The sequence below is a fragment of the Diplotaxodon limnothrissa genome, linkage group LG11 (genome assembly GCF_057381915.1).
Source record: "Diplotaxodon limnothrissa isolate DT_005_m linkage group LG11, D_limnothrissa_male_GT1.1, whole genome shotgun sequence".
Classification (NCBI taxonomy): Eukaryota; Metazoa; Chordata; class Actinopteri; order Cichliformes; family Cichlidae; genus Diplotaxodon; species Diplotaxodon limnothrissa.
This window is the reverse complement of record NC_140606.1, coordinates 40,135,582-40,163,468: the sequence shown is the minus strand read 5'-3', so window position 1 is coordinate 40,163,468 and position 27,887 is coordinate 40,135,582. Positions and strand designations below refer to the sequence as shown.

General features: G+C 48.5%; 2 protein-coding genes across 2 annotated transcripts; one reads left to right on the top strand and one right to left on the bottom strand.

The window, feature by feature from the left end:
• Positions 1–323: 323 nt before the first annotated feature.
• Positions 324–18,187, bottom strand: iqgap3 (IQ motif containing GTPase activating protein 3). The gene is made up of 38 exons (XM_085366060.1): positions 18,160–18,187; positions 16,517–16,604; positions 16,289–16,445; positions 16,107–16,184; positions 15,949–16,025; positions 15,800–15,867; positions 15,513–15,626; positions 15,236–15,414; positions 15,068–15,149; positions 14,821–14,984; positions 14,657–14,744; positions 14,405–14,568; positions 11,165–11,325; positions 10,968–11,083; positions 10,685–10,848; positions 10,443–10,533; positions 9,929–10,096; positions 9,687–9,829; positions 9,402–9,572; positions 9,239–9,322; positions 9,071–9,142; positions 6,989–7,058; positions 6,694–6,902; positions 6,452–6,604; positions 6,070–6,233; positions 5,771–5,995; positions 5,547–5,687; positions 5,390–5,474; positions 4,724–4,956; positions 4,514–4,646; positions 4,299–4,401; positions 4,095–4,224; positions 3,893–3,980; positions 1,820–2,032; positions 1,504–1,664; positions 738–863; positions 554–662; positions 324–437 (listed from the first exon to the last, which is right to left on the bottom strand). The coding sequence occupies exons 1-38, from the start codon at positions 18,185–18,187 to the stop codon at positions 324–326; spliced, it is 4,914 nt and encodes a 1,637-aa protein (XP_085222186.1).
• A 702-nt stretch (positions 18,188–18,889) lies between these two features.
• Positions 18,890–27,668, top strand: ttc24 (tetratricopeptide repeat domain 24). The gene is made up of 14 exons (XM_085366059.1): positions 18,890–18,936; positions 19,016–19,208; positions 19,289–19,582; positions 19,658–19,859; positions 21,125–21,331; positions 21,465–21,593; positions 21,726–21,847; positions 22,382–22,459; positions 25,526–25,596; positions 25,663–25,736; positions 25,822–25,879; positions 25,966–25,994; positions 27,445–27,484; positions 27,557–27,668. Exons 1-14 carry the CDS (start codon positions 18,890–18,892, stop codon positions 27,666–27,668), a joined length of 1,656 nt encoding a protein of 551 aa, XP_085222185.1.
• The last annotated feature ends 219 nt before the right edge of the window (positions 27,669–27,887 follow it).

The following is a 27,887-nucleotide window of genomic DNA, read 5'->3' as shown; positions in this document are numbered from 1 at the left end:
ACTGTAGTGAGATATTAAAACAGGTGTTTGATTAGTATCATATAAACATGCATAAAAATATCACGTGAAATAAAAAAGAATCACTTTAGTTAAATTTTACAGACATAAAAACAAAGACAGCGCTGCAGACAGAGCACTAACTCAGTGATTACAGCACAGACAGGAGTGTATGAAGACATCCCACTGAGCGAGATATAAAGTCAGTCAAATTTAGTGAGATTCATCCTGATCATTTGGTATAAAACGCCGTTCAGTTTCCTGTTTATAGACAGGAGTGTGGAACGAGGCCTCGCCGCAGAAGCCGAGTATGAGTGCCGCTCCTCTCACTTCTTGAAGAACTTCTTGTTGAGGAGGAAGATGAGGAGGTTCACATTGACTTTGGCCTTACTGAACATCTTCATCACAGCCACGCCCTCATACTGCAGCTGCAGCAGGTCCTAACACACACACACACACACACACACACACACACACACACACACACACACACACGTTAAACTCGTATCACCTGGTTTATGTGGCCCGGTTCGACGTGGTCCGGCCTCGGTCTTACCTGGTATTTGAGCAGGAACTCCTCCATCTCCACGCCGAGGAATCGAGCTTTTACTTTGAAACTTCCTCTCTCAGGCCCGGCAGCAATCTCAAACATGACGTTCTTAAACCTGGAAACAGAGAGATCGTGAGCACGCGTCCTCACCGCGTGTCATACGTGTGCCGGCTGTGTGTTCTGCGCTCACTGCGTGACTGGCAGGTCTTCGATCTCCAGCAGAACGCCCTTCTCGTGCAGCCGGGTGGCACTGTAGCTCAGAGCAGGAAGCTTGTTCCTCCCTTTGCCGTCTGCCGCCTTCTGATTGGTCGATTTGCTGCAAGAACAAGCCAATCAGTGATGGACCTTACTGACAGGCCTATCGCCTCACTGACAGCCTCGTGACGTGCACCTTCAGGACACACGCGGTCTAAGCACCTCTTTCCTGTTTCAGGAGCCGTTGGTGGATATTTAAGATCAGCTGATGGCAGGTCAGCGTGGATGCCGGCTCAGCTCGTGACGCCAACGCTCTTGGTGATGTTTGAACTTTTCATGCAAACATTCAGCTCGTACCTCAGCGAGCTTCTCCTCACTCAGATTTTGAACGCACGGTTTAAAGCTCTCGTATTCTGGCGCCTCTGATAGAGCTTCCTGTACCCGGGGCTCGTGGTCAACCTCGGCTCACCTGTTCCCGAATTACTTTGTTTGTTGTACTTTAGTTTATCCCTTGTGTTGTTGATTGTGTGACAAACGTTTGTTCGTCCCGCCCCACCGCCTCACAGCTCTCGAGGTGAAAACGCCTGGTTCACACCACAGTGGTGTGATGTCACCACAGCCCCGCCCCATTACTGTTCATTGCTGCGGTACTTCTAAACATTTGGCGCCGCCACGTCCGAGAACAGAAAGTTATATCTGATGCTAATGGCCTGAGATGAAAAATGCTAGGTCGTTACCCAAAAACACCTGCTTGTGCATACCTGGCGGTGAGGTTGTCCAGACAGGAAGTGATGTAATGCCTGTAATAGTCCACCTGCTCACTGTGGAAGCTGCTCTTAGCCTGTAGGCTGCTGAGAGTCTGATGGAGCTTCAGGAGCTCCGCCCCTCGGCGCTGGCGGTGGAGACGTTGCTGACGGATGTCCTGGTGGGGAAACGTGCAGTGACATCATAGTCAGGGACGTTTTCAAAAACATGCAGGCAAAAAGAACAAAAAAACCGCAAACAAAACCAGAAACATGCCAGGATGTAGCGAAGGAGGACGCTGGAATAGGAGGAGATGGAGGCAGGTCTCGTTACCTTGGCGATCATCTGCAGGATCTGGTTCTCGCTGTCTGGCGGTTTCAGGGTGCCGAGTCCCTCCAGACGACGAAGACTCCTCAGGATCTTCCTCTTCTTCTCCTCCAGGCTCAGGTTGCCATTGGCGACCAGCGACTGGTTCCGCTTCATCTTCTCAGGAGTCCGAGCATCCTGCTGGGCGCGGCGCTGCATCAGCCAATCGTGACACACTTCCTGTTTGAAGAGATCAGATGACATCATTAGAGATGGGCCGATCCGATATTACGTATCCGTGTCGGTCCGATACGGACCTAAAATACTGGATCGGATATCAGAGAGAAATAAAAAATGAAATCCGATCCATTAAATATCACAAAAGCACCTCACAAAACTTGCGACATGGCGTAACTTGGCTCATAACCGTAGCACGTCAGAGCAGTGTGCGTCACATGATATAGCGCTGTGGCGTGCGAGACCTTTCGGCGGTCTGGTTGAAAGAGGAAACCAGCGGCTGAACAACAGCAGCACGTTTAAGCTTGATGAGCTGTTGTTAGAATGTATTTAATGTTACTTTCTACTCAAGGATCTTTTTCTACAGCTGATGGCTGTAACTGTGCAGGGGCGGATCTAGCAAAGTTTAGCCAGGGGGGCCGATAGGGCATGAACAGGGAAAAGGGGGCACAAAGACATACTTTTCTTTCTCATTGTCATGTCTAGCTTTTAATAAATAATTATCTGAATCTTACACCCAACGTTTTAATCTGATGTAAAATATATAGAAGTCCATTACTGTATATAGTAACTATAGTAAGTCTAATATACTCTAGTAAGCTATAGTACTTTTTCCCTTTGGGAAGATACCATCTGTGCAGTCTGCAGTTCTGTTGAAGAAAGATGTTGAATCTATTTAATTATTCTTGAAAAATAATTTATTTCTGTGCATTTTTTATTTTATTTTATGTTTTTTACACGTGCATTAAATTTAGGTTGATTGCGTCGTTTAAGCATCATGAGGTGGAGGGTGGGGGGTGGTTCTAGTGCAGGGCGATATGACCAAAAATATTTATCACGATATACATTTGAAAATCTGCGATAACGATATGACTGACGATATAATTGATGCAAGACAAAATACTTTACAACTCCACAACTTTATTAGTGCAAAAAACAAAAAACAAAAAAAAAAGTCAAAGTATTTTCACTTAAACAAGCAGCTGTTTTTTATCTGCATTAAAGTTATCTAAACATTTAACAGTGCAAACTGACAGTTTAACCAAAAGGCATATCCTCAGCATAACCATGTATAACATCCACAACACTTAAAAAGAGGTCATACACACACAGCACGGTAACATTATGCTGAAGCACAGTACGTATCACTCCGCGAGGCTCCGCCTACGACAGCCGTAACGCTCCGACAATCCATCAAGCGGTGCGGCTTCGTAGCTTAGCAAAGTCGTACTGAAACATCTGACAGATTTTCGAGCGCCGTGCACATAAAATCGTTTCGAGGTCAGTAAACACAACCAGAGTTCATACATAAGGCACATGGGATTATAAGGGGCTCTGTCGACTTTCAGACAAATCAAAGGATGATTTTAAGTGCGCCGTATTTTCCAAACAACACGGTAATAACGACGGCCCGCTAGCATGCTCTACCAAAAATAGTGCTTTGTTGTGTATCTGACGGACGAAAGCTAAACCAGTTCCACACCAGTGAAGCTGCAGCGTTTTTACAAACCAGTTCTGGTTCATTGTTTCATTCAACGATCCGCTTTCGCTCTTCTCGTTCTGCGTCGCCGCCATGTGCGTATGTAAACAAAGGCACAGCCCATGCGCGTTTTACCCATATTCTATCGCCATGTTTCATTTTCTTATCGTTGCCCAACATTACACCGGTATCACCGTGAACGGTATGATATGATAATAAAAAAACGTTTTATTGATTATAAAATACACTATCGGATTCATATCGGTATCGACAGATATCAAAATTTATGATATCGGTCATGAAAAAGTGGTATCGTGCCATCTCTAGACATCAAGACTGCAGCGGGTGCCAGTCACCAACCAACCTATTAGTGCGAGTTTTACCTGGTCGCGTGACGGTGTCGTCCTCAGGATGTCACGCAGAGAGTCACCTGACTGCGTCCTGATGACATCGATGATCAGCTGCTTGGTGCTGGGAAAAACAAAACAAATGTTTTCTGTGAACACCGGGTTCTTCTTTAATGTTCAGGTAAACAAACTGACAGACACTGAGCAGGTGAGGCTAATGGCTTAGAGGCGGGGTTACCTGAGCAGAAGTCCTCTGGGGTCCGGTGTGTTGTTGGCGTCGTCGAAGATGTCAAACTTGTTGGTCAGGGTCAGAGAGACCTCCATCTTGCTACTCTGAGAGTCTGATCCTGGATCAGCCGCGGACTCACCTGAAGGACAGAAAACAGTCAGACTCTGACCGGCTCAGACCGGATGGCAACAGCAGAGCATCGGTTGGCTGTACCGATGAGTTCCTGCAGGCCGGGAACCGGACCGAGATCCTTCAGAATCAGGCCGAGGGGGTCTGAGGGGTCCGGGCACAAAACCTCCTGATGCTCCAGCAGCAGCTGCAGAGAGACATGTGAGAGGTTCACGGGTTTATGTAGACCAGGTACAGGTGCGCATGCACCTGTACCTGGTCTAAAGATGACGATACAGCTGGAGGCGGAGCTTCCTGACCTTGTGTGTGTTGAGCAGCTCGCTCACAGAGATGTAGATCACGGGTCTGTTCACGATCAGCAGCTCCGAGTACTCATCCATGCTGAATCTGTCCTCCGGTTCAGGAACGTCGCAGACGGACTGCAGGAACCTCCTGAGACACACAACACCGTCAGGAGAACCTCCACCTCCCCGACACCTCAGAACGGAGCAAGGTCACCTGAAACCCACCTGAACCTGCTGTGGGTCTGGCTGATGTACTGGTTCAGGGCTCTGATGTGGTAGCCACCTCCATGGAAGTGTTTGTTGGCAGCGGCATGCTGCAACACGCGGGCAATGGAGCCCAAGATGTGGCGCTGTTCGGGCTGCAGAGCAGAGCCGGCCGAACGGTCCACCACGTCGAAGCCGTCCGGGGCCACGATGGCCGGGTTCATGTAGCGGTAGTAGACCAGGTTACCGACGATCTGCGGGGAGTAGGGCAGACTCGGCGTTATTGGTTCAATTCAGGTCACGGCGTCAGAGCCACGTGGTTCTGACTTCAAGACCCGCCGCCGTACAGAGACTAAGCTTCACGTCAAGCGACCAATCAAATCTCAGCTCCGACCTGCGAGCTGTGATTTCTGTAGACCTCCAAATCTGCTGATCACACATCCATCATGAGTCTGAGCTCACCTGAGCACAGCAGGAGCAGAAATTCACGTGAAACACAGCCCACCTTCATCACCTGCAGCACAGGTGTCCAACTCCAGGCCTGGAGTCCTGCAGGCTTTAGATGCATCCTTGATCCAACACAGCTGCTTTAAATGACTAAATGACCTCCTCTACATGTCTTGAATTCTCCAGAGGCCTGGTAATGAACTAATCGTGTGATTCAGGTGTGTTGATCTGTGTTCTCACCTTGTAGAGCTCGTCCTCACCGGCTTCAGGAAACTTTGCCTTCAGGGCGTCTCTGAGGACCTTGGCGGTGTAACGCAGACCATACCTGCAACAACACAGAACCGTTTAGCAAAGAAGAGACTGGTGACGCGAGGTGCAGCAGCAGGCAGACACGTACGGCAGCTTGTGGAGGCTGGCGGTGATGGCTTTGAGGACTCTGTCCGTCAGGTTCTTCAGGTTGATGATGGAGATGTCGATGCGTCTCTGGACTTCAGGCTGAGCCAGAGCGTCTTCGGGAGAAACCTCATAGGGCAGCGAGCTGGTGAGACAGGTGAGACGCACAATAGAAGTGAGACGCGCAACGCAGGAGAGACGCGCAACGCAGGAGAGACGCGCTCTGACCTCTTGTGTCCGGTCTGCGTCTCGGTCTGGTTGATCCAGGTCTTGTAGACGTCCACGGGGTCGGTCCTGATGCTGAGCGTGCGGTCCTGCAGGACGTCCTGTAGAGCTGGACCCAGCACCTCGCGCAGGGCGTTTTGACCACGAGCATGGCGGTAGAAGTTTACCAACATCCTGATGACGGTGGGGTTTCCTGTGATCACGTCCTGGGGCTGCTCCACCTTCAGCCTGACATCACACACACAGGTAAGCAGTGACAACACGTTACTGCTCAGACACAGGTGCAGTGACATCATCGTTACCTGATCTCATAGCGGAGCGCTTCTGTGAAGAGCTGCAGCAGCAGAAAGGCCTCGCGGCGGTCGGAGCCATAGTTAAACAGACTGAACACCACCATCTCCATGAAGGAGGTGGAGCGACTCTGAGGCATCAGGAAGATCAGCTGAGCCAGGTACAGGGGCAGTGTCTGACACACACACACACACACACAATAACTGGCCAGCTGCAGATATAATGTATCGTCTGTTCCACTTGCAGTTGCACAATATCACCACCAGGTGGAGCCCCTGCCTTGTTGGTGAAGCAGAGATGACTGCACGAATCAGGCAGGTACAGTAATGTGATGCCATGGACCTGCTCAGGTCAGCTTGAGGTGAGCGAGCGGCGGGCAGGTGTGCCTTTTACCTGCAGCAGGTAGAAGAGGTGCTGGTAGGCCTCCAGTCTCTCCCTCCTGTCTCGGCTCAGAGCCTTCAGGCCTTTACTCCTCTCCACATCCATCATGTCTGACAGCTGCTCCTTGTTCTTCTTCGTTAGTTTCTTACAGTGAGACACCACTTCCTGTTCACAGACGGCGCTTTGTTAACGAGGACAACAAGGAGCCAATCAGTGTGTGTGTGTGTCGATGAGCTGAGGTGGCGGGGCCGTACCTGCAGCGTAGCACGGTTGCGGACCAGCAGCCCGATCTTCAGGTCCATCAGGTCCAGGTCGGCCTCCAGCTGTCGGTTGAAGCGAATGCTTCTCACCACCTCCTCCCTCAGACGCAGCAGCTCCGCCTCCTCTCTGATGTCACCATCCCCGAGGTCGAGGAGGTGAACGAACTTCCTGACCACAGATAGAGGGGGAGTGGCCGAGTGCACTAAAACAGGTGAGGGGGAAGAGGTCTTATTAATGAGTCATCGATGACACGGCAGCTTGACCAATCAGAGGCATCTGTGAACTCACCAAGCATCCTGTACTGCTCGCGAGCTCGGTTAGCTCTGAAGAAGGCCTGGATCTTTACGACGGCGCCCACCTGTGGACACAAACCGTTACTGTGGAAACAGGAGATTTTGTCTGACTGGCTGACGCAGTTGTACACACCGTCCTACGTACTGCATCAGGACCCCACAGGTGGATCTTGATGAGATGCTGAGAGTATCTGAGTCCACGAGTCATGTGAGAGTGACATCAGCAAAACTCACGTTACTATAAACTAGAATGTAGTAACCATCCTGAATATTGATCACAAGTTGTTCACACCCATCATCTCTAAGAGACTAGAAACAATATTACCTGGGTTAATACATAATGATCGAACAGAAACAGGACAACATCAGAAAGGTTTGGCACATAACGAGGCAGGTCGATAAACAAAAATTAGACCTTAGTGTTAAGTTTAGATGCTGAGAAGGCGTTTCAGTGAGGTGGTCCTTTTTATATAAGGTGCTTGAGAATTTTGGTTTTGATAAATCCGTAATTGATATTATTTCAGGGCTATACAATAATCCAACAGCTAAAATCAAAATCAATGGAGACCTCGCTGAACCATTTATATTGGAAGGCGGGACACGACAGGGCTGCAGTATTTCACCACTGCTTTTTGCTTTGTTTGTTGTCGGAAGGTTGCCGGTTCGAGCCCCGGCTTGGACAGTCTCGGTCGTTGTGTCCTTGGGCAAGACACTTCACCCGTTGCCTACTGGTGGTGGTCAGAGGGCCCGGTGGCGCCAGTGTCCGGCAGCCTCGCCTCTGTCAGTGCGCCCCAGGGTGGCTGTGGCTACAATGTAGCTGCCATCACCAGTGTGTGAATGTGTGGATGACTGGATATGTAAAGCGCTTTGGGGTCCTTAGGGACTAGTAAAGCGCTATATAAATACAGGCCATTTACCATTTGTTTGTAGAACCATTAAGTCAGTGGATCAGGCAGAGACAGGATATAACTGGAGAAAGAACAGCAGGAGGGGAACAGAAATCAGCACTATTTGCCGACAACTTACTATTAACGATATCCTATCCCTCACAGGTACTCCCCCAAACCATGGAAATGTTATCAGAGTATAAGGTTAAGTATTAACTTTAAACTATGAACCACCAGTCGAAATTAAGAATCGCTATAAATGGAAGTGAGATGCAGACAGAATTAGGTACCTATGGGTACCTATACATCGTGACCTCACCAAAATGTTCAATGCCAACTACGCCCCGCTAAACGAACCTATACAATCAGACAAAGATGGAATACCATACACTCCAGGATCGAATCAGATTAAATATTCTTCCCCGACTGCTGTATTTGTTTCAGTCTTTACCGATTACTAATACCACAAACTGTGTGGTGGATACAATGTTCTCAAAACACATCTGGAACGGTTAAATATAAACGCCCCAACTAAAGAAAGAAAACGGAGGTCGTGGGCTTCCCTGTCTACGAGAATATTACTGCACAGCTAAGACCACTGATATAAAGATGTTGAAGGAACAATAGTTAAAGGAAAACCAGTTACAGCTTTAATATCGGACATAAAGTTACAGAATAAAATACACATGGCAGACGCACCCAAATAATGACATCTGCTCTGAAAGAAGTAATCAGAATCTGCAGTTTGGAAAATGCCTCCAAGGTTTTAAGATTGTGTGCATATGATTCAGATTTTACCCCGAATCAGTACGATAATAGATTCAAGAGGATTTCAAAAGGTATAAAGGTATATGCCAAAGCTTTGAATTCTTAAGGAGAAACATGATTTAGGCTGAGATGACTTCTTTAGATATCTACAGGTCAGAAATGATTTTGATCAAAACTTAAAATCATGGTTCATTTTTATGAACCATGATTTTCTTTACGTTGAAGCCCTGAGTTGAATTCCCATTTCAATATTAAGATGCTGACTTACCTACCCGTGTGTTTCTTTCGTTCTCTTTTTTCTCTTTGTTTTTTTCTCTTTTCAATTACAAGTTTAAAAAAGCAAAGACTGTAAAAAGTCAAACTACTGTTATGTTCGACTGCTTTCTCAATAAAACAGACAACGTTAACAAAAAACAACTCACGTTACGTCTGAAGAAACTCAGCCGAGCGCAATATCGTCTCCTCGCCAACCACATCCTCGCAAACGCCTGGATCTGTTCACACAAGCGGACGACGTGAATAACGCTCATCAGGTGAGCTGCACCTGCTAATCTAATCTCAGTCACATGATTAGGAACAGCAGCTGTTACCTTGACGACAGCTCTCCAGTTCATGTAGAGGAACTGCAGGCGCCGTCTGTAGACCCTCTGCTCGACGAACCTCCTCCAGTGAGACTGAACAGAGCAGAGCACACCTGTGACACACCTGTAGCTCCCAGACGAGCCTCAGCTCTCCAAGGGGGCTCATGCTCACCTGGATGACAACGACGGCGGCCATCTGATTCATCAGGAAGTGACGTCGTGCCGTCATCCGCCATCTGATCAGGAAGCCTCGACAGAGCGCCTGCAGGCGAACGACGAGTGCTTCGCTGTTCCGCCACAGCACGCCGCGACTGTACTGGGCCGAAACGCTGCTGACCACTTCCTGCAGGGGGGGAAAGTGGCACAGCGAGCTTGTAGCCAATCAAACTTTCCAAGCACAGAAACACTGTTCTGGTTTGACAAGGAAGTGAGCAGGTAAGCCTCAGGTGTGTCTCACCTGTATGTCGTGGCGATCCAAGAAGACGCTGTTGTGCACGAAGCCGGGGGGCCGCTCCCAGCTGCCCTCCAGTCTGCTCAGGTGGAAGAAATGAACGGAGCCGTCCTGCAGGCGGACTCGAACCCACTGACTGCGGTTATCTCCTGAACACACACACACACGTGATTCTCTGTGTGTGTGTGTGTGTGTGTGTGTGTGTGTGTGTGTGTGTGTGTGTGTGTGTGTGTGTGTGTGTGTCTCACCTGTGCGTGTGCGGCGTGCCATCAGGGCGCTCAGCTCTCTCTGATATTCTGCAGCACAGTCAGGTAGAACTCCGTGAAGCTCCGCCTCCGGCAGAGACAGCACCCGCAGCGTCTGCTTCGCCCTGTTCTCCTTTACGGCCTGATTCACCGCGGCAACGGACAGACACACTGACGGACACACAACCAATAATCAACACACGGATCAATAATGAACACGCTGACGGGAAGTTCTGTCCTTTAGTCGTTTCTTCTTGTGCAACTCGGAGCGATGTTCACACCTGTCTCCCAGCACACCTTCAGTGATGTCACTGCTGACAGCTAACAGGTAAGATGAAGACGTTTCGCTCTCACAACCTTCCTCCGTCTGACACAAAGCGCCGCAGGTGCGTCGCAATGATCACGAATATCATCAAACACAAACGATGGCGGTCCAGCCTCTGATCGTTTCTAACCCACATGCTTAAAAACTGAACAGGTGTGGTTACTTGTGCAGGTAAATGAATCTGTGACTCACACTTTAGAGCTCTCTGACTCTGCTGATTGGCCATCCTCACGGCCTCCTGGATATCAGCCAACCACAGCTCGGCTCCCGGGTCTCTGCTCACCTGGTTGGACAGGAGGGGGACCTGTGACTGAAAGTTTAAACCTCACCTGGATTCTACCTCCAGAGGGTCATGATAAAGACTAAAGTCACAGTTCTGAGGGGCTGTTGAGGTGATGGCTCGGTTACCTGTGCAGTTACACCTGAGCAGTTACCTGAGCTTTGATCTGCCTGGCTTGGCTCAGCAGGGTCAGGTACTTGCAGGCATTGGCAGGTGAAACCTCGTCCACGCCACAGGAGGGCAGCAACAGGGCGGAGATAAGCCGCTGAGGGTCTCCGCTCATCACGGCCTTGTTTATTAGGCCGACAGCCAGGAGCTCTGAGGGTCACAGGGGTCAGAGGTCGCAGTGTCAGCTCAACAGAATTCAAAGAAGTTAATGTTTGTTGTTTATAATGACATCATTGTGTGTTTGTAACGATGTCATCGCGTTGTCGTACGCTGTTGTTCGTCCTGCGCCGAGCCGTTCACAGCGGCGATTCCTTCCTGCAGCTGGTTCCAGGTAAGCAGGTCTCGGCCCACCTGTTGTTTCACACCAGCCAGAGTCTCAAAGTACCTGTACGACAGTGACATCATCAACAGGGACGTCATTATCAACAGTGACATCATCAGCAGGTAAATGGGTAAGAGGCGGTACCTGTCGAGCAGGGCGGGCTCTACATCGGAGAGCCCTGCAGACGAACTGACCAATGAGGAGCTGAACTGCTGTAGGTGTCCCGCCTCCAGACCCTGATTGATGAGAACAACGGCTGACAGCATCTCCACGGCAACAAAGAGCTCCTCCTCCTGCAGCTCTCCCTGGAGGAGACAACAGGAAGTGCCAGCTGAATGACAGTGACGCCAGGGGCGGAGCTAGAGGAATTTTCTTAGGGTGGCAAAATCAAGGCTCCCCCCAAACACACATGCAGGTGGTCAAAGGAGCTTGCAAAGAAAAGCGTCTGGACTTCTCTAAGTTACTTGAAGACGTTTCACCTCTCATCCGAGAAGCTTCTTCAGTTCTGAACTGAAGAAGCTTCATTGACATTATGTCATTATATAAACTGAAGAAGCTTCATTGACATTATGTCATTATATAAACTGAAGAAGCTTCATTGACATTATGTCATTATATAAACTGAAGAAGCTTCATTGACATTATGTCATTATATAAACTGAAGAAGCTTCTTCAGTTCAGAACTGAAGAAGCTTCTTCAGTTCAGAACTGAAGAAGCTTCTCGGATGAGAGGTGAAACGTCTTCAAGTAACTTAAAGAAGTCCAGACGCTTTTCTTTGCAAGCTCCTTTGACCACGATGACTGAGAACCTTCACAGACACACATGCAGGTGGTTACATATGGTTAAAATGATTCAAATGCAGTAAGTATACACGTTTTTCATAGAAATATAGTCCATAACTTAATTATTTTCTGTAGCCCCCATAATTAAACACTTTAGTGACATAAAACATGTGATGTTATGTACTGTATAGCCTGGATAATAAATAAAGATGTAACGCTGTAAGTATACGATCCAGAAAGCTACACCACATGGGGCGGTTCATTTACCAACACAAGTCTAACTTAAGTTTCACTGTTTATTGTTAGAAAAAAAGGTAAAATCGTTACAGCTTAAATTACACAAAATGTCAGAAATCTGCACTGTCATGCACAAAAATCTAAACCTAATTTTTCATGATTTGTTGGATTAACCCTCTGAGGCCCAAAATATAACCGGTCATTTTTGACTTCTTTTGATTTTACGTTTGTATTTCACCTTCAAATTGTGCCATTTTATTTTTTCCCCTCTTTGTTTGGTATCATTCTTTTCAGCTTGACCTCACGTGTCTGAATTTAGTTGTTTTTTCATTGACATACTGTGTTAACACAACTGATCTGAAATCACACAAACTTCAAATCCTAGTAGTATCTTTTTTACTGTAAACAAAAAAACAGACATGTTGAGTAAATTATTCTTATAACTTGAAATGTAAATATAAATTGTACATTTTGTAAACATATGCCACTATTTATCTAAAAAATGCAGCCAATACACCTGCCGTTTTTTTTTATTTTTATTTTGTACAACCATTTAAAAATATTACTAAAACTAAAATCAGGTGTCGCAATAAGATGCCCCACAAATTATGTGTGACAGTGAAAAGAAATTGTTTGTCCACCACAAGACAGGAGAACAGCACAGGGATAAACCTGCAGGCCTGACAACAGGAGGTGTATCACTCCGCTGGTTTTCTACTTGGTGACAGTGCTGGGTCATATCATACCGTTCACGGTGATACCGGTGTAATGTTGGGCAACGATAAGAAAATGAGCACTATTTTTGGTAGCGCATGCTAGCGGGCCGTCGTTATTACTGCGTTGTTTGGAAAATACGGCGCACTTAAAATCATCCTTTGATTTGTCTGAAAGTCGACAGAGCCCCTTATAATCCCGTGTGCCTTATGTATGAACTCTGGTTGTGTTTACTGACCTCGAAACGATTTTATGTGCACGGCGCTCGAAAATCTGTCAGATGTTTCAGTACGACTTTGCTGAGCTACGAAGCCGCACCGCTTGATGGATTGTCGGAGCGTTACGGCTGTCGTAGGCGGAGCGATACGTACTGTGCTTCAACATAATATTACCGTATTAACTAAAAGTAAGTAAAATTTATTTATATAGCACATTTCACAGATAAAAATCACAAAGTGCTTTACAATAAGATCAGACATACAAGTTAAAATTAATTAAAAGCCCGTTTGTATAAAAATGTCTTCAGCTGCTTTTTAAAGGAGTCAGAGTCTAGACAGCGTAAAGACAACGGCAGGGTATTGTGTGTGTATGACCTCTTTTTAAGTGTTGTGGATGTTATACATGGTGATGCTGAGGATGTGTCGGCCAGTTTCCACTGGAAATGCCTTTTAGTTAAACTGTCAGCGAGGAGTTTGCATTTGCACTGTTAAATGTTTATATAACTTTAATGCACATAAACAGCTGCTTGTTTAAGTGAAGATAGATTGATGGTTTTTTTTGCACTAATAAAGTTGTGGAGTTGTAAAGTATTTTGTCTTGCATCAATTATATCGTCAGTCATATCGTTATCGCAGATTTTCAAATGTATATCGTGATAAATATTTTTGGTCATATCGCCCTGCACTAGTTGGTGACAGTGTTTACATTGCAATGTGCCTTTGTGACATTAATTGGTCGACATGGTACATTTTTCCACCAATAGGAAAGAGGCTCCCCCCCCCTTTCTTTACCATTTTCGTGTTGTCCTTAGAAAACATTTTTTGTTTTTAAACACAAAAAACATGACGACAGTATTTAGAAATATATATGGCTCATATATATTTTTTTCATAACTCTGGATTTACTGGCCTGTAATTAAAATTAAAAACTTTGAAGTCCAAACTTCAACACGGGCTGAAAGACTCAGCGTGGCTGCAGCTTATTGCGGTGTCATCTTAAATCAGTCGTTTGATTTGGAGGTGCAGCGTGTGCGTGGACCCCAGAGGGTTAATAACTCTCACCTTCCTTCCATTTCCACAGTGTAACATCCACCCACCTGTGTGAAATCTGAAATTCCCATGGTGTTGTTTAAAATGTGCTCTGGCACAATCATAAGCATCGCTTGCTACTGAATACAAGGAAAAAGCCGGTCCTGCTATGGGCTGAACCATTTGTTACTGGTGCAGGGGGGGACACTATGCAATATATTCAGTTTTAGCATTTATATTCACTGTTGACTGTAACTATGCTCAAACTGTTAATGCTATCTTATTTTAATAAACAACACTGTCACATGCAAAACTAGGGTGGCACTTGCCACCCGATGCCACCCTTCTAGATCCACCCCTGAGTGACGCTGTCACTCATCTCCAGGTAAACCCGGTGTTGCACCTGTGCCGTCTGCCTCTGCAGCAGCTGCAGCTCTCGGTGATAAAATGTCGCCGCAAACGGAAACACTTCAGGCAGCTGGAGGTCAGAGGTCATCAGGCAGCTGACTGTGCGTCTGGGGTCATTTCCACGCAATGCCGCATTAACGCTCTGGAGGGCCGCCACCACTGAAACACACAAACACACACACATACTGAGGCGAGGTCAGAGGTCAAAAGGTGAGCCTGGTTCGGGCGTGGGAAGAAAATGGCGTACTGTTTCGCGTGCTCTGAGCTTCCTGGTTGGCAGCGGTGACGCCTTCCTGCAGCTCTTCATGCTCCAGAGGATCCACAGAGCCCTGATTCTGGGGTCAGAGGTCACAGAGAGGTCAGAGGTCACTGAGGTCAGAAAGAGGTCAGGGGCCGCACTTGTTAGTTTACCTGGGCCTTCTGCTGGCGGTCTGCGGTAAGCTGATCCAGGTACCAGGGCCCATTGTCAGTACGGAGGCCCCTGAGGGCCAAACACGGCAGCTGGAGTGCCGACAGCAAAGCAAGCTCGTTGGCGACATCCAGAGCCTCGTCGACCTGCTCCACCGCTGCCCGCACTGACGCCCACAGTGACATAATCGTTAGGTCATCAATACCAGCATTAATGCCATCAGAACAGGGGGAGGGGCTTATTTCTCACCATTGACGGCACTGATGTGGTCCTGGATCTCCCTCTGAGTCAGATACTCCTCGTACATGTCTTTGTCCTCTGCCACAGCCTGCTGACACACACGCACGAACACACACGTCAACAGTCTGCTCACCTGACTGGACGGACACAAATCTCTTTAACCAATCAATGTCTTACCCCGCCGGCGGCCCGTTCAGCCTTCCTCCTCCTCGCTCGTTGCAGAATCTCCTGGTAGACGCTCATCAACGCCTCCTGCAGGTCAGTGAGGAGAGCAGCGGGGTTCCTCAGAGCCACCGCCGTCACACCCACATCCCCTTGGTCCACGGCCTCATTAATGGCTACCACCGCCGCGTGGACTGTTGGCAGAATGCAGGGTCAGTACCCCCAGCAGCCAATCAGTCTGTTCCTATCCTGTAGCTCCATCCGCTATCAGCCAATCAGAGTCTGGTCCTACCTGCAGCCTCGTCCACTGACAGCTCATTGGCCAGGATTCCTCCGATCTTGTTGAAGGCGGGCATCTGGATCCCGTATTTGTCGAGCTCCAGCTTCATGTTGTTGATCTCTTCCTCTGAACAAAGTTACAGGTCAGCAAAATTGACCGTGATTGGTCCAACACCCAGTACTGTAGCACCCACCCCCCGGGTGTCAAAGCCCCTTCCAAACCTTCCCAGCACCAACTTCTGTGAAAGTACACTAAAGCCAAACTAATCCCAAATTATTAGTTACCTATGTGGCGTTTACCTGTGAACTTGACCTTTCCATACAGGTCGTGAATCTGTGGGGCCAAACCGAGTCTGTACAGGTACAGGCTGCAGAGAGACGTGAGCACAGGTGAGCACAAGTGAGAGGCGGCACAGAGGATAGGTGATCAGACGAGCAACGAGGCGTACCTGAGCGCGTGGATGCAGTACACCGCTCTCGGCATGTTCTTCTTGTCGTACACGTCGGTCGTTTCAGGATGGAAGATCTGGAAACAACAACAGGTGATCAGCCCAGCTTCAAACCAATCGGCTAATCGATACTATGATCCGTCGATGTGTTCACTGACCGCCGGCAGCCCAAGTGCCGTCATGGCGTTTCTCCAGTGGTTGATGTTGTCAGTGTGGCGGAACTGAAGACCGACAGCCTGCAGGGATCAATACAGAGCTGATCATCGAGTTGATCAATAACCCCGCCCCCCAAAGAGCGGTAGACCGGATCAGACTGGTTCTAGCTGGTGTGTGTCGTGACCTGGTATCGCAGCTGCTCCGGGTCGTAGATCTTCTTCTGAGGAACAGTGCTCGGAGCGAAGCGATGACCCAGTTTGGCGAGAATAACGCCGTTCCTCAGCGCCTCCTCCAGCTCTGTGGGAGCAGGAAGCTCCTCCCCCAGACATGCCTCCATCCACCTGAAGAAGAAACTGGTTCTGTTAACAAAAGTGAGCAAACACTTAAGGTGCTCCTGGTCCAGGTCACTGACCTCTTGGCCTCCTCCAGCCTGCACAGGTACTGATAGGCCACATTCTGGATCCTCTGTTCGTCCATCTGCTCGGCGGTCAGACGCTCATCTGCAACACGCCAGGAAACATGACATCACACCCGTGTCACTCCTTTAACCGCAGATCAATATTGTGCTCTCAGTTTGTTTAGATGACGCTGAGCCCGTTTCTAACACTACATCAGATCAAACTGTTGATTACAAAAGGTCGACTGTGTTCGTCTGAAGTGGGAGAAGCGTTTCACCCTCATCAGCTGACCAACGACAGGCCATGGGGTCAGTTCCGGGACCAATATTAAAGATATCACCTGATGATGATGGTGGTGAAACGTTTCTCCCTCTGAAAACGCTTCAGATGAACAGAAGCAACTTTTCCTTACCTGGATGATCGATCATCTTTATCAATGAATGTGATCAGCACCAAGTTACAGACAAAAACACTGAGTCACATCATTAAAACCAGCTGCACTCCTGATGCTTCCCTCACACCTGAAAAAAATTCCAGCTCAAAAATAGTCTTCTCACAGGAAGTGTGGAATATTCAGCTTCCTGCCATCATCAGTTTACAGTCCCGTAGGTGATGAAGGTCTGCCGTGTTTCGAGGTCTGGAGCTCTTTGGGGTGAGCTCGGGCTGATGATGATGGAGGACGTGACGCACGTTTGATCCACAATCTTTGAATCGGTCTGAAGCAGCTGAAGCTTCCTCACACGTTACAAACGCGTCTTCATCCAGATGCAGGCTGATGTTCCCGGGAACCATCTTCATCACTTTAAGAAGTTTTATTGAAACTGATGACAGCAGGCTGCTGAGGACCTTTGACCTGGAATCTTCTTCAGGTAAGTCTGACATGGTCAGGTGGGAGGTAAACCAGTGAGCTCAGAAAGCAGTAATAATATTTGACGTAAACTCCGAGTCTTACAAAGGCTGCTTGACTCTGATCCCAATCACAGAGGAGCCACAAGGGACCGTCCTCTCATATTATAAAGTTACAAACATAAGAAATTGCTCTAATATTCACAAACGCTCGGTTATAAATATCCAGAACATTACAGAGGTGAAAGATATACGATTGACATTTAACCCGTGAAACTTTATTGCACATTGCTTCACTGGTTCGGCGCGTTGCTCTTATTGTCTTGAAGTGACTGTAAACACGTCATTTCATTAAAGTCTTGCAAACTTTGGTTTGTTTTTTCACACAGAAAAACTGCAGCACGTGGGGCTACGGGTCTTTTTTTTCCCAAACCTATGACATCATCACGCCGTAAACTAACCAGACCGAGAATGCCTCCTCCACAGGTTGTTTCACACCAGCGGTGTCCACCTGTGCAGGTGAACCAGAACACCGCATGCGGGAAAACGCCCTTAGATCTTAGACTGAGACCCGGATCATAAGGAGTCCACCTGGACAAGTGTCCATCGATCACCTGACCTGTGACAGGTGACTCACCTGTGGTGGTTTTAATGCTGTAGCTGATCGGTACAGCTGCAAGCAGCAGCACTGAGGTCAGCTCCTTTGAATTAACCCCACAGACGCAGAAAATCACGGAGTGTGACACCGAGTTAATTACATATGAATCTGATTGACGCTGCGGTCATTCCGGACTCTCTGACCGACACTCACAGTGGCCGTTCACGGCTAAATCCGCCATGTTGTCCCCCCTCTCGGTCTCCCGGGTCTGTGTCGGGTCGTTGCGGGTGTCTCGGTGTCCCGGTCCGGGTCCTCTCGGTGCCCGAATGTGTCCCAAAGTCTCGGTTAAAAACACAGAAACCGCAGCGGAGCTCCAACCGTCCTCCGACTGTTTCCTGCCTGGAGTTTCAAAGCTCCCGCCGCTCTCTAATTGGTCGAGCCGTCAGCCTTGCCTCCTATTGGCTAGAACCTCATTGCGGTGGATTGTGGTCTATGGAGTTCACTGTCGTAATAGCTGAATCGAAAACGGTCTTCCCGCAAATATTTACATCTTATAACTCACCTGGCGTGACGTCATAATGCAAAGAGTTTACTTGCGAAGTCTTCTTCTGTTGCTGCCGGTTTTACCGACCACTTCCGCGTTACCATAGCAACGAGTCAACCTGCAGGTCAGAGCGGTTTAGCAGAGGGGCTAGCTGCTTCAAATGTTCGGTTTCAGGGGACAGGTGAGCAGTGAGGAGGAGGAGCTTCATCATCCCCTGCAAGCTGTGAGTGTTTGTTATCGGCAGCAATTCAGTGATGTACTCTGCTGTAGCTGATTCAGCCCTTTAATAACCTCAGTATAAGCTCTTACTGATTGATCAGACCTTTCCTCATGGATCAATAATAACGTAGATAATCACTGTTACTGATTTGTCTCACTGACCTGCCCCTGATCCTGAGGATGGATCTGACTGATTGGTCCACACACCTGAACCTGCAGGTTCTCCGGTAGTCAGCTGATTCATTGATGAAGGCAGCAGGTTAGCACATCTTCATGTCTTTATCCAGGTGACTCTTCCTCCTTCAGGTCCAGCATGACGTCCCGTGCAGCCCCTTCAGGTAAAGAAGCTGTGAAGGTGAAGAGGAGGAGTGGGAGTGTGGGGCGGAAGCAGACAGCAGACATTGAGGAATTGACATCTTCTGGGAACAAAGCGCTGCAGGAGGGACGCCCACAGGAGGCGCTGAGGTACTTCAGAGATGCCCTGAAGGCTGCAGAGCAGGTGAGGCGGTTACAAGAACAGATGTGGTGTCAGCAGTGTTAGTGGCACTCCTGGCACTACATTTCATATCATGCTCTCAGCTCCAGGACTCGCGGGTCCTGCGGGCCTGTTCCTTTAACCTCGGGGCTGCCTATGTGGAGGTAGGACGACCTCGGAAAGGTCTGGACTTCCTGCGGCATGCTCAGCCTGGTCCCAAGGCCGACCGCCTCCCTGACCTCCAGTTCAACCTTGCCCTGGCCCATGATGCACTGGGGCAGAGCCGGGAGGCCGCCACCTACTTCCTGCAAGCTGCCCAGCTGTATAGGTCACAAGGAGACGGCTGCAGCGAGGGGGATGCCTGCGTGGAGATGAGCCGCTGTTACAGCAGGACACGGGTCAGGACCAAAACCTGAATTTGACACAGAATAGGTGAGCCAGGTGACTCAGGTGTGTCTGTCTGTGTGTCACAGGACTGGGCGCTGGCGGCTCAGGGTTACTTGCGAGCTGCAGAGAGTTACAGAGTGGCCAACATGTTGGACTATGCAGCCACCGCCCTGTCAGAAGCAGGAAGTCACATGACCCAATCAGATCAGTGCAACCAGGAGGACATCATCGGTGTGCTGTCAGAGTGTCTGAGTTTGATGGGGAGCATTACGGACCCGAGGACTCTGGGTAATCACCTGAAAGAAGGTTGCTTGATTCAGAATGGAATAGAATAGAATAGGCCTTTAGTGTCACTGTGCAATCGAGCTGTGGTGCTCCAAGGCAACTATGCAGGAATAAATAACACACAGGAGACACAAGAGAAAGCCGTTAGAGAAAAAACCTGCAAAATGCTTGGAGGTGGTGCAGAGACTTGGTCTAAGTAGAGTCTGTGTGTGACTGACCTGAGTGACGAGGGTTCAGGTTGGTGGGTGGCCAAGGTGGGGTGTGGGGGGAGGGTGTTTGTTAACCGTCCGAATGGTCCAGGGCAGGGGTCGGCAACCTGCGGCTCTTTAGTCCTTATAGTGCGGCTCCGCGTGGTTTGGGAAAATAAATTAGAAGTATTTAGCTGAAGTGTAATTTATTTATGTCAGTTCTTTTTTAACTTGTAGTTCTAAATTGGAAGATTATTGTGATATTGAAATATAAAAATAAAATTATATTCTATTTTTTCATCGCTCAAAATAAGCGTCACACTCGTGGAAGCTGGTGTACCCGCCGAAACGGCGTGCATTTACCGAGACTTTCAACCCCAGCCAGGCCAATTATGGCTCTTCGGATCCACATCATGTCAGCAGCTGTTCCCCAACTATGTTAAAACAAACACGCTCACGCCTCACAGACGACAGCTTACAGTCCTGCGTAAAGATGAAAGTGACTTCGTACAGCCCCGATCTGCAGACGCTGTGCGCAGAGGTTCAGGAGCAGAAGTCCCGTTGTAAACATATCACGGCAGACCCGACGATGTTTCCATGAACAGGCTTTTCAGCATCTCTTTATTGACCACTTTTCACACACGGTTGCTGTGCGCACACAGCCGACTGTAGCTTTGCAGCTCACAGCCCGACACACACCAACACAACAGCAGAGAGAGCACAGACGTAAAGGCGGCGAGGCGTGATTGCGGGTGCCGCTCAGGTGCGTCCAGATGGCTCATTGGGTGTTAAAGGTTGCTGACCCCTGGTCCAGGGGAAGAGGTGAGTCTGGAGGTGTGGGACCTGATGGACCTGTGGTACCCACTAGAGAGCCGCGGGTCAAACGGGTTTGTGGGCGGGATGTGAGGCATCACATGGCCCTGGTTTACCTGAGACAGGAGGATCTGGCGATGGCCTCCAAGGCGGTGATAATAACCATCTGTGCAGCCTTCCTGTTCTCAGTCGTGGGCCCTGCGTACCAAACACCCAGGCAGGAGGAGAGCACGCACTAGTTACTGTAACTGCTTCTCTGTCACTCAGGTGAGCTGTACCTGTCGGTGGGCGTGTCTTACTGCCGGCTCAGGTCTTTCCAGGAGGCAGTGCAGTGTTTCCAGAAGGCTCTGAGCCCCGCGGCTAAGTGGCCCCCCCTGCTGCCCAAGGTCTTGCACAACCTGGGAGCGGCGCTGAACTCCATGGGCCAGTTCAGGTCCGCCGTGGACTACCACAGGCTGGCCGCTGGACTGTACGGTGAGGCGCACACCTGCGGCTCACCTGTTTAAGCAGTTCACCTTTGACCCTCACAAACACTTGCCACATCTTTAATCAGGAGTCTGACAGGAAAATCAGTTTAGCTATAACAATGCTCTGTGTTTGTGTACAGGCTCTCAGGGTTGCCGTGGCGACCAGGCTCGCTGTTTCAGTAACCTTGCGTTTGCCTTCAGTCGGATCGGTGAGGAAGAGGAAGCAGCAGAGAGCTTAATCCTCGCCCTACAGGGATTCAGAGACACAGGTAACATCAGTACTGTCTATGTACATCGGACAGGTGAGACCCCTGTGCTCACCTGTGTGTGTGTGTGTGTGTGTGTGTGTGTGTGTGTGTGTGTGTGTGTGTGTGTGTGTGTGTGTGTGTGTGTGTGTGTAGGGGACTACCTGGCACAGGCTCAGGTGTGCGAGGTGCTGGCTGAGTGTTACCTGGTGCAGAGGAAGCAACACAAAGCGGTTCAGCTCTACAAACAGGCTCTGAGTGCGCTCTCTCACTGCCAGGTAGGTACGGTGGTAATGTGAGGTCAGCACGAGTGTGTACTCACCTGTTGGAGGTTGTTTGATCAGTGAGAGCGATCAGAGCATGAAAGAGTCGCCACAGAGCAGCATTGTCGTGTCTCTGTTCAAACTGTCGATGCAAACTTTATTCATACAGCATTTCATCACACACATCAACTCTACACACTTCACACAAAACAAAACTACACAAAAAAACACAGACACACACACTCGGAGCAGTTCAAATATCTGAGCTGAGCAGGTCACAGCTGTATGACAGTATCGGGAACCAGAGGATGGACTTAAAGGTCATTCTGTGCTGACCTGCAAGCTGATGCAGTGACTTCAGATTTCTGCATACCCATGAGGACTCTGCGTTCTGTATGAGGTGCAGTCGTTGTGCTGCAAAGAAAGCCTTACAACAATCTGTCCTACTGAAAGCTTGGACCTCGGGTCAGAGTCAGTTTGACAGAAGTCCATTAAGATCTCTGTCAGATGATACACGGGAGCATCAAACCTCGTCTTCTTCGCTTTCAGGACAGCGGCGGCATCCAGGACCAACTGGTGGAGCGACTGACTGCCACGCTGCAGCAGAGTCTGACCGTCGGTCCTCAGGTCTTACCACAACACCCATTCACTAAACCCATCACTGGTTATAAAGCCCAATAACCTCAGTTTGATCTGAATTAAGAAGCAGAAAGTTAGCGGCCATCCAGGTCTTTATGTCTTTAAGACATTCCTGCAATTTAACTCATTGGTGTGTGTTATCTGGCTTCATGGACAGATAGAGCTGGCTGTCATCAGCATAGCAGTGTGTCTGTGAAGGTTCTCAGTCATCCAGGTCATCGTAGTCTAAGGAGCTTGGAAAGAAAAGCGTCTGGACTTCTTTAAGTTGCTTGAAGACGTTTCACCTCTCATCCGAGAAGCTTCTTCAGTTCTAAGGTCAAATGGCGGAGAGTCCCAGATATAAACCCGGTGGGAGTTTCCCCCCACAGAGGGACAAAAGGACCCCTGATGATCCTCTAATCACATGACCCAAGGTGTGAAACTGGGTGTGGGTCACAATCAGCCAGGGTTTCAGGTGAGCTCATTGTGAAACCTGGCCCCACCTTATCATGCGAATTCCTGAGGTCAGATGGCCCAGGATGTGAGTGGGCGTTAAGGCGTCTGGGGAGGATCTCAAAACTGGATTATAGATGGCAGAGAGTTGGTGTCGTAAACCACCGCCTCTGTTCAAAGATGGTCGCTCACAGTGGATATAAATGGCTTCTTTCACTCCTCTTTCAAACCATCTGTCCTCTCTGTCCAAAATGTGAACGTTGGCATCCTCGAAAGAGTGACCTTTGACCTTTAGATGCAGATGGACAGCTGAGTCTTGTCCTGTGGAGGTGGCTCTTCTTGCGCTTATGAAGTGGCTGTTTGGTCTCTCGAAAGGGACAAAATCATTGACCGCCTTACATATCACCGCCTTTACCCAGGGGATGCCATACCCTGCATCTACGGACTTCCTAAAATCCACAAGGAAGCTGTCCCACTCAGACCCATAGTCAGTAGCATAAACTCAGCCACTTATAACATTGCTAAACACCTTGCTACCATCCTTGCTCCTCTCGTGGGGAACACCCCACACCGCATCAAGAACTCCACCGACTTCACCGACAAGGTCCAGAAACTTACCCTGGATCCAGATGAAACCATGGTGTCCTTTGATGTAGTCTTTCTCTTCACTTGCAAACCCACCACGGAGGCCGTGGAGACTGTCAGAAAACAACTACAAGAAGACAGCTCCTTGGAGGACAGGACCAACTTCACACCCGATCAGATCTGCACACTGTTAGACCTCTGCCTCACCACTACATACTTCAAATACAACGAAAGCTTCTACAGACAAAAACATGGCTGTGCCATGGGCTCCCCCGTGTCACCTATTGTAGCCAACCTTTACATGGAGGAAGTGGAAAGGAAGGCTCTTGGCTCTTTCAAAGGAAGAGTACCCAGCCACTGGTACAGATATGTAGACGACACCTGGGTCAAAATCAAGACACAAGAAGTGGAATCCTTCACTGCGCACATTAATGCTGTGGATAAAAACATCAAGTTCACCAGGGAAGACACAAAGGACGACTGTTTGCCTTTCCTGGACTGCGCTGTGCACATTGAAGAGAACGGCAACCTCAACATCGAAGTTTACCGGAGCATGACATCCCGGTGCATTTCAGACCCAGCAACACGCTCAGACAAAAACTGGTTCACCCGAAAGACAAAACGCCAAAACACAAACTTAACAATGTGGTGTTTGCTGTACAGTGCAGCGAGGAATGCTCAGACCTCTACATTGGAGAGACCAAACAGCCACTTCACAAGCGCATGGCACAACACAGAAGAGCCACCTCCACAGGACAAGACTCAGCAGTTCATCTGCATCTTAAGGATAAAGGACACTCTTTGAGGATGCCAATGTTCTGCCATCTATAATCCAGTTTTGAGATCCTTCCCAGACGCCTTAACGCCCACTCACATCCTGGGCCATCTGACCTCAGGAAATCACATGATAAGGTGGGGCCAGGTTTCACAATGAGCTCACCCGAAACTCTGGCTGATTGGGACCCACACCCAGTTTCACACCTTGTCTCATGTGATTAGAGGATCATCAGGGGTCCTTTTGTCCCTCTGTGGGGGGAAACTCCCACCGGGTTTAAATCTGGGACTCTCCACCATTTGACCTTAGAACTGAAGAAGCTTCTCGGATGAGAGGTGAAACGTCTTCAAGCAACTTAAAGAAGTCCAGACGCTTTTCTTTCCAAGCTACTTACATCTGCACAGCAGTGTAAATGTATGCTATGTCTTCTAATGATGCTGCCTAAGGGAAGCATGTATAATGTAAACAGAATTGGTCCTAGCACTGAACCCTGTGGAACTCCATAATTAACCTCAGTGTGTGAAGAGGACTCTCCATTTACATGCACAAACTGGAGTCTATTAGATAGATATGATACAAACCACTGCAGTGCAGTACCTGTAATACCTACAGCATGTTCTAATCGCTCTAATAGGATATTATGGTCGATGGTATCGAACGCTGCACTGAGGTCTAGCAGGACAAGCACAGAGATGAGTCCACTGTCAGAGGCCATAAGAAGATCATTTGTAACCTTCACTAAAGCTGTTTCTGTGCTGTGATGAGCTCTGAAACCTGACTGAAACTCTTCAAATAAACCTCTGCAGATGATCTGTTAGTTGTTTGACAACTACTCTTTCAAGGATGTTTGATATAAAGGAAGGTTGGAGATTGGCCTATAATTAGCTAAGACTGCTGGGTCTAGAGATGCTTTTTGAGTAAAGGTTTAACTACAGCCAGCTTGAAGGCCTGTGGTACATAGCCGATCATTAGAGATAGGTTGATCATATTTAAGATCGAAGCATTAATTAATGGCAGGACTTCTTTGAGCAGTTTTGTAGGAATGGACATGGTGATGGTTTGGAGGATGAGAGTTCTGTCGTTAGTTCAAAGAAATCAATAAGAGAGGCAGGATTCAATAAATATAAGAATGTCACATGACATAGTACCACCTGCCCACACCTGTGAATGAGCACAGGTGATATCAAACAATATCAAACCATCAGACAGGTGAATATTGTCCTGACAGCAGTATAATATGTCCTCCTGTTTAAATGACTCAGAAGCCCCACCCACCGGCACCACACAGCCTCTGGCCACATCGACACAGCCTACCTATTGGACCTCATGTCAGGTAAGTCCCATTGTTACACGCTACACAAAAGGTCAGACAGGTCACTGATCAGCTTTGTCCTCACAGGAAGAGTGACATCACAAAGAGCCCGGGCACAGCAGCAAATCAGCAACCAGATGCTCCAGAGACTGATGCCCCAGGTGAGTCTCACCTGTTCCAGCTAGAAACAGGCTTGTGTAGGACTTCATAGTTTGTGTGATTCACGTTGGGTGTGTGTGTGAACAGGATCTCAGCAGGAGGCCTCTGAAACACCTGAATACATGAGCATAGCACCTGGACAGAGGTAAGACCAACACAGCCCAAATCTGGACCTCAGGTGGGCTCCTGTTTCCTCTGAACAAACCACAATGTTTGTATTTCTGTTTCCAGCTCAGACCAGTTAAACAAGCGGCAGCGCAGTGAGTCTCCACCACCTCATACACATCACAGCACACCTGAGGAACACCTGTGGGACATGTGGACACTATCACCCCATTAGAGCACTTCGCTCTCGCTCTGCAGGCCTACTTGTTGTTCCTAGAGTATTTAAAAGTAGAATGGGAGGCAGAGCCTTCAGTTTTCAGGCCCCTCTTCTGTGGAACCAGCTTCCAGTTTGGATTCAGGAGACAGACACTATCTCTACTTTCAAGATTAGGCTTCAAACTTTCCTTTTTGCTAAAGCATATAGTTAGGGCTGGACCAGGTGACCCTGAATCCTCCCTTAGTGATGCTGCAATAGACGTAGGCTGCCGGGGATTCCCATGATGCACTGGGTGTTTCTTCTTCACTCACTATGTGTTTATTGACCACTCTGCACTGAATCATTTAGCTCTCTTCCACGGCGTGTCTTTGTGTCGTCTTCCTCCTCTCACCCCCACCTTCCCTGAGCCTGGTTCAGCCGGAGGTTTCTTCCTGTTAAAAGGGAGTTTTTCCTTCCCACTGTTGCCAAAGTGCTGCTCATAGGGGGTCATATGATTGCTGGGTGTTACTCTGTGTTATTGTAGGCTACACCTTACAATACAAAGCATCTTGAGGTGACCGCTGTGATTTGAATTGAAATTGAGGTTGATGAAGAGCTGGGGTGCACCTGTTGCCTTGAGTCAGATTTATAAAGGTGTGCACAAACATGTTGTCTGATGTCTGTCTGCACCTGAACACCACAGGAAGAGGGAGGCAGGCTGTCACTGCCGGAGTCACTTCAGAGCTGAAGCTGTGTGAGGACGAAGAGAAGCTATTTAAAGCTTCACAGTCACCGTGAATAATAAGGAGCCTGATGAATTATTCACTTTGTACCCATGAATATATTTATATGTGAAAGCATGTGCACAGCTGCAGTGAGGTCTACGTGAGGTTATTATTCCACCTGCAGCGATCTAAATTTGGAGCTGCGCTTCCCGTTCGGGGACCTCCGGGCGTCTCCGTGAGCAAACAGCAGCAGAGTCTGAAAGCCTCCTGCTGATTGGATCAGAGAGAGCAGGCAGACCGATGCAGGCGGGAGTTCTGTGTGAGTGAGCTGCTGAGGATGGCGCCGGCTTCCTCACAGTGCTGTCGGTCAAACAGGGCTGGCTTTAAAAAATTTATTTTAATTTGAATAATGCAATATTGATTCATTAAATCCTGAACCGGCCTGGCTCTGCTGAAGGTTTCTTCCTGTTATAAGGGGTTTTTTCCTTCCCCCTGTCACCAAAGTGCTTGCTCACAGGGGCTGTTGCGGTTTCTCTGTATTATTGTAGGTGTTTGGGGCGACTACTGATATGAATGAAGCTGAATTGAACTGAAACCTAATTGGGCGATCACCTCGTCAAACAGGTGTGCTTTGCTTTAAATGCGACAGGAAGTAGAACTGATAACGTACCTGTGTGTTTCCAGGTGAGTTGTGGTTGGACAGAGGGAACCCTCGCACTGACAGGTGACACATCCATTAATCAAACTTTATTAATCAAGTTTTTTAAAAGTCAATAAATAAACCTTTTTTTTCCAGCAATGCTTCACTGGCTCAGGACAGTGAGGCCCCGCCCAGCAGCCCAGGTGACATCAGAGAGCAGTCCTCCCTTGTGTCCAGTTGGAGGTCTCAGTTTTGTTTGCTGATGTAAGCTCTCCTGATTGGACAGTCGGTAATCGGAGAGGACCTGTCAGCGTCACTGAAGTCCTTAGAGCTTCAGTCAGCTAATGCTGCAGCGTTGCCGTGGCTCAGACCGAGAATCAGAGCTGAGCCATCACATTGTGCTGCTCACTCTGACCCGAGACTCTGACAACAGAAAACCTAAAAAGAAATAAAAACACACAACCAGCCGTCTGTCTCCAGACAGAAT